At 37.7% G+C, this 19,405-nt stretch overlaps 1 protein-coding gene across 16 annotated transcripts in view; it reads right to left on the bottom strand.

Annotated features, from left to right (window-relative positions):
• Positions 1–19,405, bottom strand: part of TCF12 (transcription factor 12) — a 169,140-nt gene that overhangs the window by 5,234 nt on the left and 144,501 nt on the right. For 6 of the 16 annotated variants that reach the window (XM_075160177.1, XM_075160174.1, XM_075160179.1 and 3 more), the window contains 7 exons: positions 18,602–18,680; positions 13,823–13,896; positions 12,824–12,895; positions 11,893–12,099; positions 4,665–4,779; positions 3,653–3,824; positions 2,104–2,336 (listed from right to left, as the gene is read on the bottom strand). In XM_075160177.1, coding sequence (XP_075016278.1) covers positions 2,104–2,336; positions 3,653–3,824; positions 4,665–4,779; positions 11,893–12,099; positions 12,824–12,895; positions 13,823–13,896; positions 18,602–18,680 — 952 coding nt within the window. The remainder of the gene's footprint in view (positions 1–2,103; positions 2,337–3,652; positions 3,825–4,664; positions 4,780–11,892; positions 12,100–12,823; positions 12,896–13,822; positions 13,897–18,601; positions 18,681–19,405) is intronic. The other 10 variants (XM_075160180.1, XM_075160187.1, XM_075160181.1 and 7 more) reach the window with 5 other exon arrangements.

The raw sequence follows: 19,405 nt of genomic DNA, 5'->3' as shown, positions 1-19,405 counted from the left end.
CACTCTCAAAGAATTTACTGGGAAAAAAACCTGCTAACTTTCCTTAGTCAGTTTTCTTTGTTTAAATGTGGCTTGCCTTGAAGTTTTACAGAAGGTTTAATTACGTGGAAACTTTGAAAGGAAGTTAATTTACAGTGAGATTCAGGACACGGAGCTAAAAATGCTAGCCTACAGTTAGAGCTTAAAATCTGAAATGTTTCATTTTGAATAGCACCAATCACAAAATGAGAGGCTTCATTACCAGCAGAGAGAGGAAGTTGTTTATGCAATTATATAAGGCACTGGTGAAAGCTCCTCTGGGCGCCACACAAAGCTCCGGTCACTCGCTCTCGGGAACAGGGGCAAAGGCAGACGGGCGAGATACAATGGGGAACACGGCCTCGCTCACAAGAGGCACGGTGTGCTTGTGATAGGCTTCCTCAGGTGCTCAGAGAGTAGAAGGTGAGGTGTAAACGTGAGGAAGGAAAAGCTCTCAATTTACACTGCCTGTAGAACAGGTCCAATTTAACTGTCAGTACATTTAGAAAAAGATTTCTACCAGAGACATAAGGTTCGGAAGCAATCTCCGACCAAGGCAGAAGTGATTTTATTAATTTTCACACAAAGCTTTCTGTGGATTACAGAATCTGTGAGAGCAGGGAAATGAACTTGATGGTTTTTAAACATTAAAAACCATGCTTGATTAATGTTATTCTGACTTCTTCATAATATTCAACCTTATCTTCCAGACCACGGCAAACATTTTCAAACTAAAACGATTCCCAAGATGAAAGTCTCGGAGGTGCTAAAATAGGGCTTTACCATGGCGCTAGTTGGCGTCTCATCTGCAGATAACTATTTGCTCTATATGCCTTGGAAGAAGTGTGACTGGAGACAGTGTGTTTCTTTATTAAAAACTGGGTCAGTAAAACTCTGCCTGAAAACACAGCATCTCATCCTCACTACAAAGTACATCAGCTTGCGTTGTTATTCATTGTTATTCACACTTTCAATAAACTTTTAACAATTGCTTTGATCTCCCGTGCAAAATGCAAGCAACAAATTAAGAAATGGAATTAAAAACAAGGTACACAAAAATAAAACACTGACATCATTCAGCGACATCGGTTATTCCAAAATGTAGCGTTTTAAGCAAATACGACCACTGACATCATCCACATCTGAAAGACTTTTCCAGTCGCTTGATGCACTTCCATCAGTGAGACACCAAGGAAGATGGTTATTCACTACTCCAAAAGAGCAAAACATGAGGACGCTCACCCATTTAAGTGCCAGCTATGTAGAACAGACTAGACTACTCGGTTGGAAGGGACCTACAGTGATCACCTCGTCCAACTGCCTGACCAATTCAGGGCTGACCAAAAGTTAAAGCAAGGTGCCGCAGAACTTTAACATGTCTGACACAAGTTTAAAGGGAGACTAGAAGTCAACTGTAGCTTCACCAACACACAAGAACGGAACAGTTGAAGAACTAAACACGATTTCTAGAACTATCATTCCTTAAGAGAGTGAACTGCACAGAGAATTCTTCCTTCTGCACCTACCAATAGGCCTATTATTTCTTTCCTGGAAAAATTTAAAGGAATCAGGGAAAGAAAATACATGCAAAACCAGCCCTGATTCGATTAAAGTCCAAGTAGGTTTCCTTCCTCCTCCCCAGTATATGTTTAATGCAAAATCTAAGTAAAGCAGTTAAATTCACTGCATTTTAGTATTTCAGTTATGTGGGGTTCATCTTAAAATAGATCTCTTATTTTTGCTAAAGCTTTTGTACTACTAAGTAAGTGCTTGTTACAATTTAAAGCAAGATGTGGCAATATTTTAATAATTTACCTTGAAAACATAGGTGAAGAGATGGCTAATTGCACAGGGAAAAAAACCAGAAAGATCAAAGTATAAACCTAATACCCACTCCTCCCCTGCTCCTTTTTAAAAAAAAAAAGTAATTCTTTGCTTTTCCTAAAGAACTTCAACATCGTTGCAGAACAGCAAACATACTTTTAGTAACTTGTGCATCTAGCGATGCAGATTTCAAGAGACCGACACTGTTCCATAAACAAAGCTACCATGCAAACTGCCACAGCACGATGACAGGCTACTGACCTCTCACTTGCTGCTCTAGACTGAGGATGACTGCCACAGCCTGGTGAAGAATAAGCAGTTTCGTCTGTGGTTTTTCACTCTTCAGATGAAGCTGACACATACGGCCAAGTTCTTTAAATGCCTCATTAATATCTCGTACACGCAAACGTTCTCTAGCGTTATTTGCCATTCTCCTCTCCTTTTCTCTTTCTATTTTCTGCTCTGGGTTTAAATCCTCATCTTCATTAGTACTGCTGCAAGAAAGTATAAATAAAAGTATATTGAAATATCACTGGTATTTCAAACAAGTGATCCTGCTGCTGGTTCAAAATTTTCAGTTGATAAAATTAAACTTCTTCCCAACTTAATCTATTCCATATTGAAGTATATTTAGAAAACTAAGAAAGTGTCAGGTATCAATGCTTAAGTATTCAAGGTAATTCTTGCTGTTCCTGCCTTTTCCTGAAAATAAATGTTAAATGGTTTCTGCCTGAAGAATATCCACAGGATCTTGTCTACAAATAGTAAACACCTCTAGGAAGAGTGGCGGCAATGCGCTGCCCCTTGAAGCAAAAGATGTACCCAAACCACCACTTCACTCAGTTACTGACGAATGTTCAAATAGTTAAGAGATAACTCAGCCATCTTGTCAGGTGAAGAATAAATCACTTTCAATATAGTTTTTGCTAGTTTCCAATATATAGCTTACATAAAAAGGCATGCAAGTGATTTTCAATTTAATGTGCTTATTAAAAAGTTTTAGTTTTGTTAAAGACCTTCCTGGCCAATTTTAGAACTATTTTTTCTTCTAATACTCAGTGTAGAGCTAAACGGTTATATTTAGAATTCTTGTATCACTTCAAATAATTATATTAAGTTGCATAGTCTTTTTTTTTTAATATAGGACTGTCCAACTAAGTCTAAAATTATGCAAAACCTCTGCTCTACCAAAATTAATAACTAAAATGCCATTAGACACATGATGGTATAGACTCCGCTGCCTATGGTTGCAAAATTCTGATTGTTTACTGTTATTTCAAATTTCAACGCTTGTGTCAGGCCTATCAGGCAGATCCAGAAGCATTTTACCCGATGTCAACTCCAGGTTTTTGTCCGTGGCTTGGGAGGGGAAAAAGCGTTTAAAAAGGTTATTTACCTATTGTATTCACTCCAGCCTACGGGTTATCAGGCTGCCGCTCTCCATCACTACTGGCTCACGTTCAGAAGCGCAGCCCTGGCCCAGCTACGAAGTATCACAAATTTCTAACATTCTCCCACCCTCTGTGCTGGGCAGGGCCCTCTGAATCTTTTACTGCTTATTTGTACAGGCAGATATTAGGCAAGGCACTAACGTAAGGGAATGCATACTTTTCAGGTGATTTTCCCAGAAAATCCTCTATCTTGTATTTAAATAGATACAAATACTGTAAACTATTTATCTATTTCATCTGCCTATTAACAGATGCACTGAGGTAAGGCAAAAGCCTTGAAATAAATTTATCAAACTTAGGACAACGTGCTACAGAGCATTAAGGAAGCACAAATTCTCTAGGTCATGTCAGCAACCCACCTTGTTCTGCCTCTGGATGAGACCTTGATATCCTTCTGGGAGGACTCATCATCTGATTTCATGTCATCCGATGAGGGGGGTTCATGTATATTTTCATCCTTCTCCTTATGTTCGGACTTGATTTCTGTTGGACCTATAGCCACAGACTGGCTCTGTAAGCCACCTGACAACGCTGCAAGCAACCAGAGATCAGTATGAGCATCAGAGGAGTGAAACACCTACGAGAATCTCAAGCAGGTACTGTCGATGGGAGGCCAGAGCCGAGCAGGAGTCTGGGAAGACAACAGGAGGAACTACGCTCTGGCAACAGAAACAAGAGAAATCCTGGTACACTGCTGTACTTGGACATGTGTCATGGGTTGTAAAGGGATCATAATTCATAGAGCAGCTTGATCAGTAACCCCTTGATCTAAGAAAGACACTGTTAAAGACAAAAGGACATTTAGCAAAGTAAGGAAATTTGCGCCTCATGTCTGGGCTGCAAATCTAAGGGCAGAGCTCCACTGACATCGAGGCTTGGGCTCAGGCCAAATGTGCAACACACACATCCCTAAATGGTGCAGGCATGCTAACGAATAAGCTGACTTCTGTTTTCTATAGCTTACTTCTTTAGGCTAAAAATTGAGGGAACTGTAAACACTCGTGTGGAATGACTTCCTTTTATTGGCTAGACGAATCTGGGCTCAGCTCACTCTGCAACCCTCCTGGCTGATTCGGGAACGGCTGCAGTACTGCAAACGGCAGTACAGCTCCTTCAGCCGGAAGAATGCGGCTGTAATGCAGAGTCTTCTGCTGAAGCTATACTGGGACAAGTCTGACAGAGGGATGCCCTCAAAACTGTTGCAGGAATCCCTAACAATGGTGGTTTACGGGATTTATAGTTAATTTTTATTTCTCAACATTATCTATGTCCCTATTCCCTGTGTTGAGGCAAGTTCACCAAGATACACAGCCTCACTGGCTCTGGATTTTTGCAGACCTGGTTCAGCATTGAATATTGCTGGAAAGTTACCTCTGTAGCTTTCTTGTGTTTTATGATTTAGTTCTGTGCTCTGAGCAGAAACTGTACTGGGAAGAACTGAATGGTTGTTGTTGAGGCTGACGCTTTCTTCCCGATGAGTCCCAACCTAAAGCAAAGCAAAGCAAACATTTCTATTAAAGATGTGATTCAAAGAAATAGTCCAAAAATAGAAGTTTAAAAGACTTAAAGTATTTGCTGGATTAGTGACCCGAGTTAAAGTTCTAGCTCAGTAAAGGAAAGATTTAGTTGAAAGATGCTGTTACACTAAACCACTTGATTACACCATACTGGATTAAGCTGCGTTTCAAGCAGCGACCAACACCTGTTTGGAATAACGTAGCAACCTAGCAAAAATTTTTTTCACTGTTTTCCCCACAGAACACTACAGAATTTTCGCCTTGATTTATACCTGAAGGGTATAAGATTTGATTAACCTTCAATTGCTTTAAACTAATACAACTATCCACTCTAGTACTTATAACATTTTGATCCTTAGAAGAAAACCATGGGGAATAATGGTCTTCACCACACGTGAAAGGTGCGTACACTGCCCTTACACTCATGTATACAGACACACACACACACACATATTTATAAAACATATAAAATAACACCTCCTCACTTCTTGTTGGCTGAAACAGGATTAAGAAAGAACTGGATCTAATATCAAAATATTATTTTATTCACTTTAATAATTCTCTCTCATTTTCCTCCTTTCTCAGCTAAATACATTTTGTTAGTCCCATTACAGAATCTTATCATACAAAAATAATCCAGGCATCTAACTATTCTTACCACCTCTCTCAGTATTTTCCAATCTGCTCCTTCATAATACATCATGATTAAATTTCTAAGCAGCAAGCACTGAGATGAAGAGTCTTAAAAATTCTAATTTTGGATAAACTTGCATTAATGATACTTATATAAGATGGCTATGAGAGTGCATACCTAGCTTGAAGAGGCAAATTTGTTAAAAAACTGCTGCTCAATAGAGAATCTGTTACCAATGCAAACCTCTATAAAAAACGAATATTCTTTTGTTTGAAAAACGAAGAGGTAAAGACACACTGCCTGTATTTAAATAATTTGGAACGCGGACCATTTAAAGCTTTTGATTCCTAAAGACACAAAAGTCCTTTAGATATTTATAATACAAACACCATAATACAATTAAACAGTTAAAAAACTGAACAAAGATGAGGGATTCTACTATTATTTGTATAGTTACAAAAATTGGCTACAGATGAAGCTTTTTATTGGAACAGTAGCAAACATGTCAACTAGAAGATTAAGCCTTTAATTAAATAGGTTTATTGCCTGGAGTTACACATGAGAACCACTGTTTTTCAATAAATCCTTCAATCCTAGTAAACTGCTGAGCTTTGAATCCCTCTTGAGTAATTAATGCAGCTTTTACCTTTCATGTCTTAGTATGGGTTTTACCCAGAGAGAGATAAATACCCTTATGCAAGTTTATCCTTTGTTTAATATACACTCGTTCCTGTAAGCTAACGCACAGGAACAAGAAAGGAAAGGGGGGAACCCCCCCCGACAATCCACAACTAATATCAGGTCATTCCGGGCTGCTATTTGTATCTATTGTTCTGCAGAAAATCTCCTCTTGTATACTGAGGAATATCTGTTGCTATTTAAAGTATATTTTATCTTCCTTTGTGTGTAATAGGCTTTGTTTGTGAGAAGTTCTACTATGGATACAGTCATCTCAGCTCTTGCGAGTGTCATGAATTCACTGGGAATAAAGAGTGGAGCCCAGATCTTTCAGCCTACGAGACAAAACTCTTCACAACGGGAACGTGAAACTCATTCTCCACACTGAACTTCCAAAACCAAGTCTTCCCCTAATTCTGCCCTGCAGGTTGTGTTTTATTTTAGTCTTCTGGTCATGCTTAGTCCTAACACATGAGGGTGCTTTTATTCAAGCTACAGACTATCACTTCAGGGCCAGGTTAGTTCCAAAATCTACTTCTTAAAAAAGGCAAAAATTTCTTAAAGCTGTGTACAAACATAGCAGCTGCCAGAACCCTGGCAACTTTCAGATCGAGAGCTAATCTAAAAGTGACAGATTAGCAAATCACTTCTGATAAAGGCAGAAAATAGATTAGAAATAAAAACTGAATTCAAGTCCATGTTCCAGTCCTTTGAAACAGGCGTACAAATTTAAAGCATACAATTTCGATTAACAAGAGTTATACAGAAACCTTAAGAGCTGAAGTGTTACAAAACTGACCACAACATGAATTTTTATCTGATCTATGATGTACTAGAAAATCCAAACAAAAAAAACACACCCAAAGAAAGAGACTTGCTGAAAGTCACTGTATCCCATATGAAGGCCAAGAGCTCTGTTTCCTATAAGCACAACTTATCAGTGACTGCTTCAAGGTACTGAATTGGATCTTTAGTATCTTAAACATCGAGTTTAGAAACTTTAGTTTGCTTTTCTTTCCCTCGACTCCCACTTCTCGGAAAAAGAGGCTCTCCCCATCTGCATTTCAATGGAGCCCAACCTTGGGCTTCCTTTAAGTCTTCTGAAAGGCATTGTATACCATCAGCTCCGACGCCTTCAGAACAAACTAACTTGCGACATGTTTTATTGCTGTTATTTGTATGTAATTCTCAGTCAAATCACTTCCTAGCACTAAGGGTGGCTGGGGCAGTGCGTGTTCAGCTCCACGGGCAGAGACCTCCTTGCGACTCCGCAGCGTCTCCTCGGGGCCAGGGCACTCTTCACTACGCTGGCGCTACGAACGTACTTGTGAAATACCCGCAGAACGTCTGCAGAAGCGGTACTGAACGCACGCGCACGCCTCCCAGCCCCCGCCGCCCGGCCCGGGCGGGAGCTGGCAGCCGGGGCCTGGACTATTTCAGCGTAATGACGTTAGCAGAACTCCCTTTGTAACCCGATTCCTCCCACAAATGTTTCTCTCGCGTTTCCCGGCGAATTCCGCTTCCCGCTGCCCGCCCCCCAGCCCTCGCCGGGGGCACCCGCCGCGGCGGCCGGGGCGCGCCAGCTGCGCGGGGCGGGGCGGGGCGCGCTGCCCGCATTAGCATACAGCTGGGCGCCCCGCCCCGCCTCACCGCCCTTCGCACCTCGCCTGTTGCTCGTGTCCTTAGGCGGTTCTTTTAATGTCTTGTATTAAAAAACGGGCCCGACATAATTCTAGCATTCCGCTAATAATGGCTTGCAGGATTTAATTTTATAAGCAAACAAACCTGGAGTTAATTCATCCTTTCATGAGCTAATTTAGCCTTATTTTCCTGATCCCTCTTAAGTGAGCCCTCAACACCCCCCAGGCACACAAAATGGAAGACAAACAGAAAGGCTGGATTCATACACACAGCTTAAAACTAAAGTTTTCAGTTGCAAAGGCAAAATATTTTAGAAAAATATGAGAATCAATCAACATAGACCCCTCATTTGTTAAAAACATACTTAAATTTTCCCTATCAATGACAATCTAACACATATTTAGGATTCTCAGCAAATCCAAAAAGTTACAGCTCAGTAAAATCACAGTTTGAGAAAAACAGTAGTCCTGTATGTCAGACTATAAATTGTTGTAATTTACCAGGTGAACTGTATTTATTTTTATGCATTTCAAGAAAGACTTGCATGTAGGACAATCTGCAGCCACACTGAGACTCGTAAATTTAAAAAAAAAAAAATGAGTGCAGAACTTACTTCAGTTGATTTAAGTGATAACATTTGGGATCTGAAACCAGAAAACCAGTTAACTATTTTTGGCAACTAAATAAAAACTAGACAAAACACGGCAACTGATGACACACGACTGCATGCAGAACTGAGAGCGACACGTAGGGAAAGGACAACCTTTGTCCCCACTGGTTAACGTGGTTCTGCATCTCACGCTTCAGTTTGATTATTAATTTTGAACTCTTAGCGATAAAAGCTTTTGAGAACTGGGGAAAAAAAACCCAGTCTGTTCATATTTGCTTTAGGACTTATCTAAGTATATTTAAAATACATGCACTTTTCAAGCCATACTGGCTGGCCAATTTGGTCAGTAACATCATTCTAAGGTGAACATAATTAAGACAATGAAAAGGGCTTAGGAATTAAGATTTTTACACTTCAGACAGCTCAAAGTTGCTCAGTGGGAGCATAATCTCTGCAGAGAAATACTAACACTGGAAGGGCTTTGAGCAAGAGCAGAGGTTGGTGTTGGCAAAGCAGCTTAAACTGCCCTTTCGTGCTTTTACACTACAACACACACAGGGTAGAAAGAGGGAGATCGCCAATTTTCTTAGATTCCTGTTATACCTGGAAAAAACCCTGTGACTTAAGGATTGAGTTTCATCCTTAACTGAGTTTCCAGGCCTTTTATTTATTTATTTATTTTTAATCAACTCAGGCTGTTCTTTTTCCATTGTATTACAATGACAAATAAAAAGCAGCTTGAGTAAGAACAAAAAGAGTATTACTTCTTAACTTCTCAATAATACATGAAATAAAATACAAATCAACTTCAAAGGCCACTTAGCAAATATTTGATGAGTTTGAGATATTAAAAATCTATTTGAGTAAGTCTAATGGCCAGCCCAGCTAAAAAGAAAACAAGACCATTCAGAGCGAGCAGGAAATGAAGTCAACTAGAGTTTTAAAATAAATCTGGCTCAAAAATTAAGCAAATGTTAAAATAAAACCATGTCTGGTTACACTAATTACATAAAAAGGAGTTAAATTACTCATTTCCTAGCTCCTTCTGCCAAGATCATCTTCTTCAAGGGAAATTCAATTTAATTTTTTTTTTTTTTTTGTAAAGAACAAAAATGTTTTGTATGAAGAGCTCCCCTCCCTCGACAAGGAAGTTTCATTTAGTGCTGAAACCCAATGAACGTTTCTTGACCAAAAAACCCTACGAGCACGTCAAACAAAAACAGGCAAACACCCTTATCAATGCTGACATTTCTCACTATGTTAGCCAAAATGCATTATTTTCTTAAAATTTATTGGAGGTCCTCTAAAGTAAAGTAGTATTTAATTCCTGAACAAAGCCTAGATCTTATAGTTCAGGTTGTGTGTCAAATTCTCTGCTCTCCTACATTCACTACTTCAAGAAAAACAAATATTAAGTAAATATAGTTTGAAATTAATTGATCATTGAATACTGTACAAATTACACCTCATACTTGGGGGGCATTACTGAAATGCAGTCGTCACTAATAAACCACTCAGTTTCCACTACAGCCAGATGCGCCCACCTCTGTTCTGTACATATTTCAGGACTCCATCCTAAGTCATGCTGAGTTCTTGCAATTGCAAATGATGTCAAAGGGCGCTCTTTGGGGACTGGGCAAGGCCACGACAGGATGCCTTCTGATGTAAAAAAATTAAGGTTATCCACGAAATTCTTTAGCTGACTCACTTTTCAAGCCAAAACTGATCTGCAAGCTTGTTTCACCCAGTGAGGATGAAATAAAAAAGCAAATCTTTTTTTCATTTTCCTAATCTAAGTTTATTTCTAACAGACAGCAAGCATCCTTCAATCAAAACTGCAGGTCAATCATTAGGTGATAAATCAAGTCTGTATTACATTGAAGTTACACAACTACATTAAACTACAGCAGACCAAGTCATTTTCCCCTGTCACCTATTTTAATCAAAACTGAGTTGATAAAATATTTATCATAGCTCAGTTTAAAAGAGAAACAGAGATTTTTATGTACATTTCAGCACTATCTGCATTTGACTGTATCTGGCTTAGCAGTATCAGAAGGTTCCACAAGTCAGAGAACAATTTTGTCACTACAATTTCAGTCACTCACTTTACCCCACATCATTAAGAACTAGGAAAAAAAACATTTTCTTTTGTATGACAATTTCAGTCTACCCCAGAACACTGTAAAACTTTCCCTTTAACAACATTCTTTAAATATTAAATATGAGGCAGTATTAAAAAAATTCTAAAGTATTTACGCATCACTTCCTTCATTAACAAAAGTAACTGTGAACTTGCATAGAAACCTGAAGCTGGATATGCGTTTGGAAAGTACGCCCCTCCCCAAAAGCCCCCAGACACACGCAGCTTATAGAAAGTAACCAGTTCTGTTTGATGTTTACTGCAGTGGTTCTGAAATTAATATAAATGGATGTGTGACGTGCGAATGGGAGAGCCTGGAACTAATTCTGTTTTATAGAATACAAACCCTTCAGCAATTGGGGTACCTAATTATTTTGATGATAGGTGAAATTTTGCCTTGATCACACAGTACCCAGCTGTGAATCTGTTTTATAACAGAAAATTTCACAGCATGTAACTGGTCTTTAAAATTACGCTGTAAACATGCAAACACATGGCACCACTAAAATAAGCATGTTTTAAAAAGCTCTTTTTCCTTTAAGCATTTTTGAGAAGGGAGGAATGAAAAGGAAGAAAAAGGGAAGTGAGCAATGCTACAAATAGATTTCGTTTACTGTATAATGCTTTTAACATATTTCTGATCTATGAAAAGCTCGACTACGTTTTTTCAGAACAGTTCATATTTTTAAAGAAACTAAAAGAGATGGATTGAATTATTTCATTCTTCTTGGGGATTAATCTAGAAGTTGTTTCCTCTTCATTGTTACTCACACTACAGCTGTGCTCAAACTCCTTTTCCTTTAGAAAAAAAAGTTTAAATTTTGAGCCTGCGCACACTATGGTTCCACATTCCAACAGCTTCCTCCCAGTCCTCTGCCAGCATCTGCTATTGAAGACTAGTTCCAATTTACAATAAACAGCTTTTCCAGACCAGAACACTTGAAATTCAGTCCTTCTTGACTGCTTTTCCCATTCAATCTCCCTATTCACCATTTCAAGGAGAAAACTGTTCTGCCAATTATTACACATCTGGAAAAAATGCATGTATAAGCTGAAATGCTCTCAGCAGAAAGTTTCAGCTTTCTGCATATGGTCACAGCAGGATTTTATGGGCCACTGACCAGGCCAAAGTCTAAGTTTTCCCATCTTTCTCCTCCCCCTCATTTCTGCCCACCCCCACCCCAACCCTCTAATTGGAAAACCACAGCAGGTGCAAGTTGTCTGCCATCTTTTCCTCCACAAGAATCTCGAGTAGTTTCTTCTTGATAAATATTAATCTTACAGTCCGGTTTTAACTCACTAGGCTCTATGATAATTTAAATGCATCAGCTGTAATTGCTTTGCATAAATATGTACATGTTTAAAAATCTCATTACCATTGACGCTTGTCTGTTGGTTGTTACAAGGCTAGATGCTCCATAATTTGAGTTCAGGCTTCCAATCGGCCCGTTGTGGGATGGTCCCAATAAACTATGTATATCTCCATGGCCACCTGATAGGCTTGTTGAAGGCCCCACAGCATGATTTCGTAGTACATGAATGGCATCGTCGAGTCTGTCCAAGCGATCCTCCATTCGAGACTGCTGTTGGGATTGAAGAGGGACAGTAACAGTCGTTACTGAACAGATCTGCAGACTCATTACAGCGTAACAGTTCTACCTCGGAGATATTAAAGACAGAAGATGAAATGCAGTATCAAAAGACTTTGAAAGCACCTACCAGCACTACAAACAAACAGGAAAAAGAAAAGATATCTGGAGATTTTGCTTGAGATAGCATTCATTCCACAAATAGGTGGCAGCTTTTAAAGTGAAGCTTATTATAAGGTTAATGTTACTCAGCTTCTATTACATGGCATGAACAAGAAAAAAGGATGTGCTACAAAATAAGCTAATACAGGACGAGAAATAATGATCATAAAATCAGCCTCACCACGTTGGTAACAATTAAGAGAGGCAGTGGCTTTTTGAGAACCTGTATTACAAAAAACTGGACAAAATTTTAAAGTTATCATTTTTAAAATGGATCTTTAAACAGATTAGGTATTTCAGAAATAAAAGTGAGTTCTGTATGTTACTGCAGAAAAATCTGTCTTAAAATTACTTTCCTTTAAAAAAAAAAAAAAACCAACAAAAAAAGCCCCAAAGCAAAACCAATTCTGACATTGCAGCTCTCCAGAAACTGAAATAGCATAATGTTGGAGTCAAAAGATGGGTCATACGCTACACTAATTTAAGTTTTTAATGGGGAATCCGAAGGAAGCATTAATTGAAACACAAAAAGGCACCATCTAAAGTGAAATAGTACCTCACAGACATCCTTTAAGAAGGACATTGCATCTTGCAAATGCTCGTGAAGTTGCTGTTCAACTCGATTTTTCTGGCAAAGTCAAGACAGAACAGGAAGCAAAGCACAGGTTAAGATTAATTCAAAAAAGAGGTGAGGAAACAGCTGATGTGCACGTCAGCAATAAATTGTTAGTCAAGTTAATGCAACAGAGATCTGATTGTATTAAGGTAAGAGAAGGCTAATATTTAACGCTGCAGTTATGTTAGGATTCTAAGATGTACGTATCAATTATATTTAATTGCAAAAATATTGAAGAAAAGAAAACTGATTTAGCTTAAATTTATTCTTGTTAGACAGAAAAAAAGAAATTACATCTGTGGGAACTAGAAATATTAACAGGTTATCAAAACCTTCCCTCAAATTTTTCCCCTTTCCTTCCCGACGCTGTACCAGAAATTTAAGAAAGAAGTCAGTAACTTAAATCCTCTGCTGAATCTTCAAAAGAAGAAAATTTACAATGCTGTAGGTTATTTCCTGTGTGTTCTTCTGTAAAATGTTTCATTAATCAATAAATGAACATTCCCCAATAACAAATAATAATTACAAATAAAATATATTAATACTTTAATGACAGTGTAATGAAAACAAGCCCAAGAGATTACCATTTCAGGGAGAGAGGGGGAAGGACAAGTAAATGCGAAGGCATGAAGTCTTTATCTTTTCTCCAGACTGAACTTTAGATAAGAATTAGCTATGGATTTGTGACAAGGTACCAGAATCTCATAACAGCGCTTTAGCACCAGCTGTCCTCGGCACAGAAGCCTGATGCCCAAGGAACAGATGGTGAAAGACACACCCTGCACGTCTTATATTGTTCAACTGAACAGGCCATTTGTTAGCAAAGAATTCATTTGTAATGCTATCCTACTGTTTCCTTTAATGATATGCAGGATTTATACAAAACCAAGCCTTCAACTCATAAGTAAGAAGTACTATGTTGCTTTCAACAATTCTTACCAAGGAGTGTAGAGAGTTTTCATAGTTTGGAGATGAGGGGGCTTGTCCTCCACTCCTAGACCACTGACTGGCACCTGTCAAAATCGTCTAGGTTAACGCACAGATTCATGCGGCATAAGTGGGAAGCAGAGACGCAGTATTTCTCAACATAATTAAAACCAACATATTCTGCATAAAGGTAAGCTAACATATGGGTATACAAAGGAGGATAAATTCCTTCATTCTGCCTTATTGAGGGATAATTTTTATATCCTGGCATCTGTAGGGTTAGACACATTATCGATGACAAAGCAGTGACATTTTCAAAGTATTTCAATATTAAAAAAGTGGACTAACACACACACACAGAGTATCTGAAATACCTGCCTTCTGCCAGTGTCACCATAAAAAGATTGCTGAATTCTTTCTTCTTCAGATTATGTTCAGTATATGTAGGCATATCTTTAATAGCGTTAAAATATACAACAAAAATATTTAAAGAAATCAAATAGACACTGAATTAAGGATAACTGGAAAACCACTTTTATGACACCTCTCTACTAAATAAGAAAACTTAAAACTGCATCTAAAAGCTTTTTTTATCTTGTCTAGTTCTACACTATACCATTTTACATTATAATGCATTCCAAGTTTAGAAGAGTAAAAATACACCTACGTTATTCCCATTTGTTATTTCGGATAAATTTGAGGTAAATTGGCAGCTAAAGAATGATTGTGCAACAAATCGACAATTATACCTATATTACCTATACACTGCAAATTCAAATACATATCCATTCTAATCTGACATAAATATACCTCACTCCCATGTAAAATTTAGAAATAATTAGACATGAAATGCAATAACTAATAAAGCAGTACTTTTAAAACAAAGCCTGAAGTAGTACAGCATGTATTTTTCTCACCAACTAATAATGCATCTTTTATAAAGATACTACATGAAATTCTATGTCCATTAGAGACAGCTTCCTTTCAGCCATACAAATGTAATAATAAAGCAATTACATTAATAAATTATGGACATACAATCCAAAGCAGCTCATTAAAGGAAGAGCCTGTGGGCTTGTTCTTTCAATAACAGCCAGAGCTGTACGTCTGGAAAACTGGGAAAAGGTTTAATAACATTACAGTTCCTTTGTTCAGAGAGCTGCAAGTAGTTACCTTTTAAAGAAAGGGTTTTATTTAACAAAAAGAGTACAGCTTGCATAGCTATTAAAATACCTAAATATTTCCTTTCTAATTAAAAAAAAAAAAAAAAACAAACAAACCCAACAACATCTTCAATTTCATAAAACCCAGAGCTGCCATAACTGTGCTGGAATTCTCTTTTAAAATATAATGACATCAGTGAGTAAGTTTATAATTACCAATTTTCACTTCACACAGCTATTCTGGGTCTGGATCTGTAGTCTCCCTCCACATTACTGTCATTCCTGAACTTGGGAATAATGCTTGGAGTTCCACTTATTTTTGCAAAGCATTAATGAAACAACTTTAGAATATTTTGGCTCAGTGTAACGTTTGAATTTTTATCTGGTCAAAACTCCGTTTTTAGAGACAAGACCATAGTCAAGGCTTTAATGAGTGCTCACTGCTAACAGGATTGAGTTTACTACTTCCTACAATAAAGCATCAGCTGAATATCAAGCAGAAAGGCAACCAGTTAAGAAAAGAAAGCAAATAGACTCCATGCCTGCATCTAGTCTGATGAGTTTGGTTTGGCTTTGTTTGTTTTTTTTTTTTTTAAATGGACAAAGGTACTATTTCCTTAATGCAAGCCCAGAACAAAACTGAGTGGGACTTCTCACAAAGGAAACAAAAAGAAAAGGGGGAAGGGAATATTCAACTCCCTCTCCTCTCAAAGGAACAACTGCAACCTGCAGTTTTTAATCACACCTCTAGTAACGCTAGTGCTCTTTCTGAGCGGTGGCATACTCTGTCTCCATGTCTGCGCAGGTTGCCAGATGGCACTGATTTCCTGCTTTCCTCATTCCACTCCCCCTCTTAGAAGTTTGTGCGTGAAATCCACCAATTATGTTAAAAAGCATCCTGGCACCACAAGCCCTGCAATTAACAACTGCAGCTTTTAGCGCAGCACCAACATAGCAGCATGAAAAAACAAATAAGCCAGGCAAGTGTTAGGATTTACCGGGGTCATCGATAGTAATCACTGTAGTATTGTTCTTACTCTCAGAGTCTCCCCAACACTAATCCCCCGGCTCCCCTTTCAAACACACACTCGCACCGGAGTCAGCAGAGGGCTGGTTTTGCATCCTCAGAACCGACCGAACCCTTCTGAATACCTCTGATCCTGTGAGAAGGATTCTTAAAATACCAAGGCTCCCATCATTCAGATCCGTCTATAAACTTCACATACATATACACAATCATTAAAACTATGCAAGAAGCTAAGCTCTATGCATGTTTATGTAAAATTAGAAATTAAATGAGGGCAGGAAAGATGAGACACACACTATTGTCTCGTAATACTTGGGGGTTTTCATCTTCTTGTTCTCAAAGCTTGTACTTAAATTAATAAAAAAAAAGGCATTAGTCCTTATTCAGTCACAGAACAGCGAAATAGTCAAACATGAGCTTATATACTTAAGTATCTCATGAAGTTACTATCTCTCAATGCTTTAAATGGCAAATAGAGTGCTCCTACTGTAATTTACAATTAAAGGATAGGTAAATCATGACTTAGTCAAATCTATAATAAGAAGAATGCTAAATAAACAAAGAACTAACTGCAAAAGACGAAAATCATGACGAAGGCTAAAATGCTCCAAAATATACTATTTTAGTATACGTAAAACATTTGTTTTATCTGCAATAACTTTTTGGGTCAGGACAGAAAATGGCTACCAGGAGTATAAATAGCAATAAATATAGTAGTAATTACTTTACATTGTGCTCCACTGTGTTCTTAGTGACTCATGTGGGAATAAAGATAAAAGTCCAGATTCATAAATGAAGGTAATTAACTACTGGAGCAATTTACCGAAGGCTTGATAAATTCTGTATCACTGGAATTAAAGGGTGTGGAGTGGGAGGGTGTAATTGTAAAGCAGATGCTAGGTTTGCGCCTGAAAAGGATTTCAATATTGTTTGCTTATATCTACTACTGTCTTAGCCATCAGAATCCAGAATAAGGAACACAAATCAAAGCGCAAATTTTTGAGAGTTTTACATTTGATACAGGTTCCAACAGACAAAGGCATCAAGGCAAAAGGAAAACCCAAATTTTAGGGACCTCAAATTTGTATTCTAAAACCAGAAATTAGCTAGCGGTTTCATGCTTACAAAATTAGGTTTGGTATCTAATCAGGGACTCCAAATGGGATCTTTAAAATTTTAAATACTTTGAAATGTCAGAACTTCTTTCTTCCAGGCACAGAGCTCTTCTCAATATTTGCTTTGATGTTAAAAAGAAAATAGCAATAATTTTCTGGTCTGATCTGCCTTTTCAACAACAACAAAAGGATACACAAAACATTTTTTGTCAACTGTAATCACTAAATCAAAAATCCCATTAATCCCATCGTTACTCAATTCAAGACGTTTTTTTTCAGTTATAGAAACAAAATGCCCAAAGGAGCTGCTCAGGTATACCACGTCAGCCATTCATTAATCCATTAAGTCCACAGAAAACCAGAACACTGTCCATTAAACATGAGTAAAGTATGAATGATGAAAGTTCTCTGAGTGACATGGCATATATAGATATGCATATTCACATACATATGTATATAACTGCATCTTGCATGCAATAACTTTACTAATTCATTCATCTAGATTACAAAAGTGTTCAGCTAAGCTCATTCTGTACACCTTTCACTATAAGTTAATTTTATTTTTTTTATAAAAAGCAAAACACACTTGCAAGAGAGTGACCAACGGCCAGGAGTCTGCAGGGATATATCAAACAATAGAGAATGGGAAAACAGACTGTTGTATAAACGTTAAATAATTTAACAAATTGCACTATAGGAAAGAACAGGGTTAAAGTTACATCATCTTGCTTGTAATTCTAGTTCTTTGTTAAACAACAAATTTAAGTCAATGGAGCTTTCACAGTCCTCTCTATATGGAGAACAGCTGTTCAACTTTTACTAGACAGCTGAGGCCACAGTGTCTGTGAAAGCTGCACTACCCACTAATAGCTGTAGGCAGCTGCCCACAGTTCATCTCCACACTGGAATGCTTCTTCCCACATTCACACTACAAACACACAAAGCACAGGTGACAGAGGTGGCTGCAATACAGAGCATTTATTTTGAAAAATGCCAGAAATTCTTCTCCCATAGAATGAAAGCATTCATGAAAGATATGAATGAAAAGCTATCCTGTGTAAAAATTGGATAGTCTCATAGCCTACTATATTTTCATTAGAGGGAACACACATCTGCTGTGTTTGTCACTAAAAGCTGCCGCAGAGTTTTAACATACAGCTTTAAAACAAACCCCAACCAAATCACTCTTATTTCACTCCAATGGTACAGATCTGTACAGATATCTTTATAGCTGTGATACGGTCATTCAATGTTTTCAAAGATTATTTTAGTAAGCTAATTTTCAAAGCCAGTTGCCAGGATTTAAGTGAATGTTCGTAACAAAATATTTAAGAATCTGGATTTATAAATCTGGGGTTAGTACAATGGGAAAAGAAAAAAAATATAGAAGTAATTATGCAAGGAAGCTACTGCTGATTTCACTGTGATTCCAAACAGGATGTTTTCAAAACAACAAACAAGTTACTGACAAATGGCTAATCTCTACCTGTAAGAGGCGATGGTGATCCAACTGGTGTTGATGGATTCGATGGAAAACTACTGCTGGTATGATCAGGAGAATAAATCTAACAACAGACGAAAGAGATTGTATATCAATACATCTCATAATACATAGTAAAAAAAAATAGCTATTGGGATTCCTTTTCATGCTTTTAATTGTCACTCTTGATGCTGGATTGATAAAAAAACAATTTGATCCTTCAATCACAGCTCTGCTTTATTACACTCAAGGCTCTAAAAATGCCCAGAGAACTTTCATTTTCAAGCAGCTGTCAAAATAAGCGCAGCCTGTATTTGATAGCGACACAAGCATAGCGGATCTTCCTTCTACTTAACAGTAGCAGAAATTACAGCCTTTTTATCACTGAAGGGGAACGATATACGTAAGAGTTAACAGTATGCAGATAATTATAACAAACAAAACTTCAGGAAAATGCGGAGGAATCCCAAACTTTAAAGAGAGAAAAGGTTTTAGCAGTCAACACATGTTATCTTCTAAAAATTAATCCTTCACAAGAGAAAATACCAAGAAAGCATTAAGCCTAGTTACTACTGGTACCTACCAAACGAAAACCATCTGAAATTTTGTTGCTTTTGCAACAACGCAGTGTTGCTCTTGCTGCAACGTATTGCAGCACATACAATTTTTCTCTCTTATTTCTGTATCAATTGCTCCCTTGAGATACTAAACCTCAACTTGCAACAATTCATTCCTTGCTATTAATGTAATTTAAAATTATTGATAAAAACAGAAGATATAATGCTTAAAGCTTTAATTAAAACTTAAAAT

This window comes from Calonectris borealis, chromosome 11 (genome assembly GCF_964195595.1).
Source record: "Calonectris borealis chromosome 11, bCalBor7.hap1.2, whole genome shotgun sequence".
Taxonomy (NCBI): domain Eukaryota; kingdom Metazoa; phylum Chordata; class Aves; order Procellariiformes; family Procellariidae; genus Calonectris; species Calonectris borealis.
The sequence above is the reverse complement of the archived record's forward strand: the minus strand, read 5'-3'. Positions and strand labels throughout refer to the sequence as shown.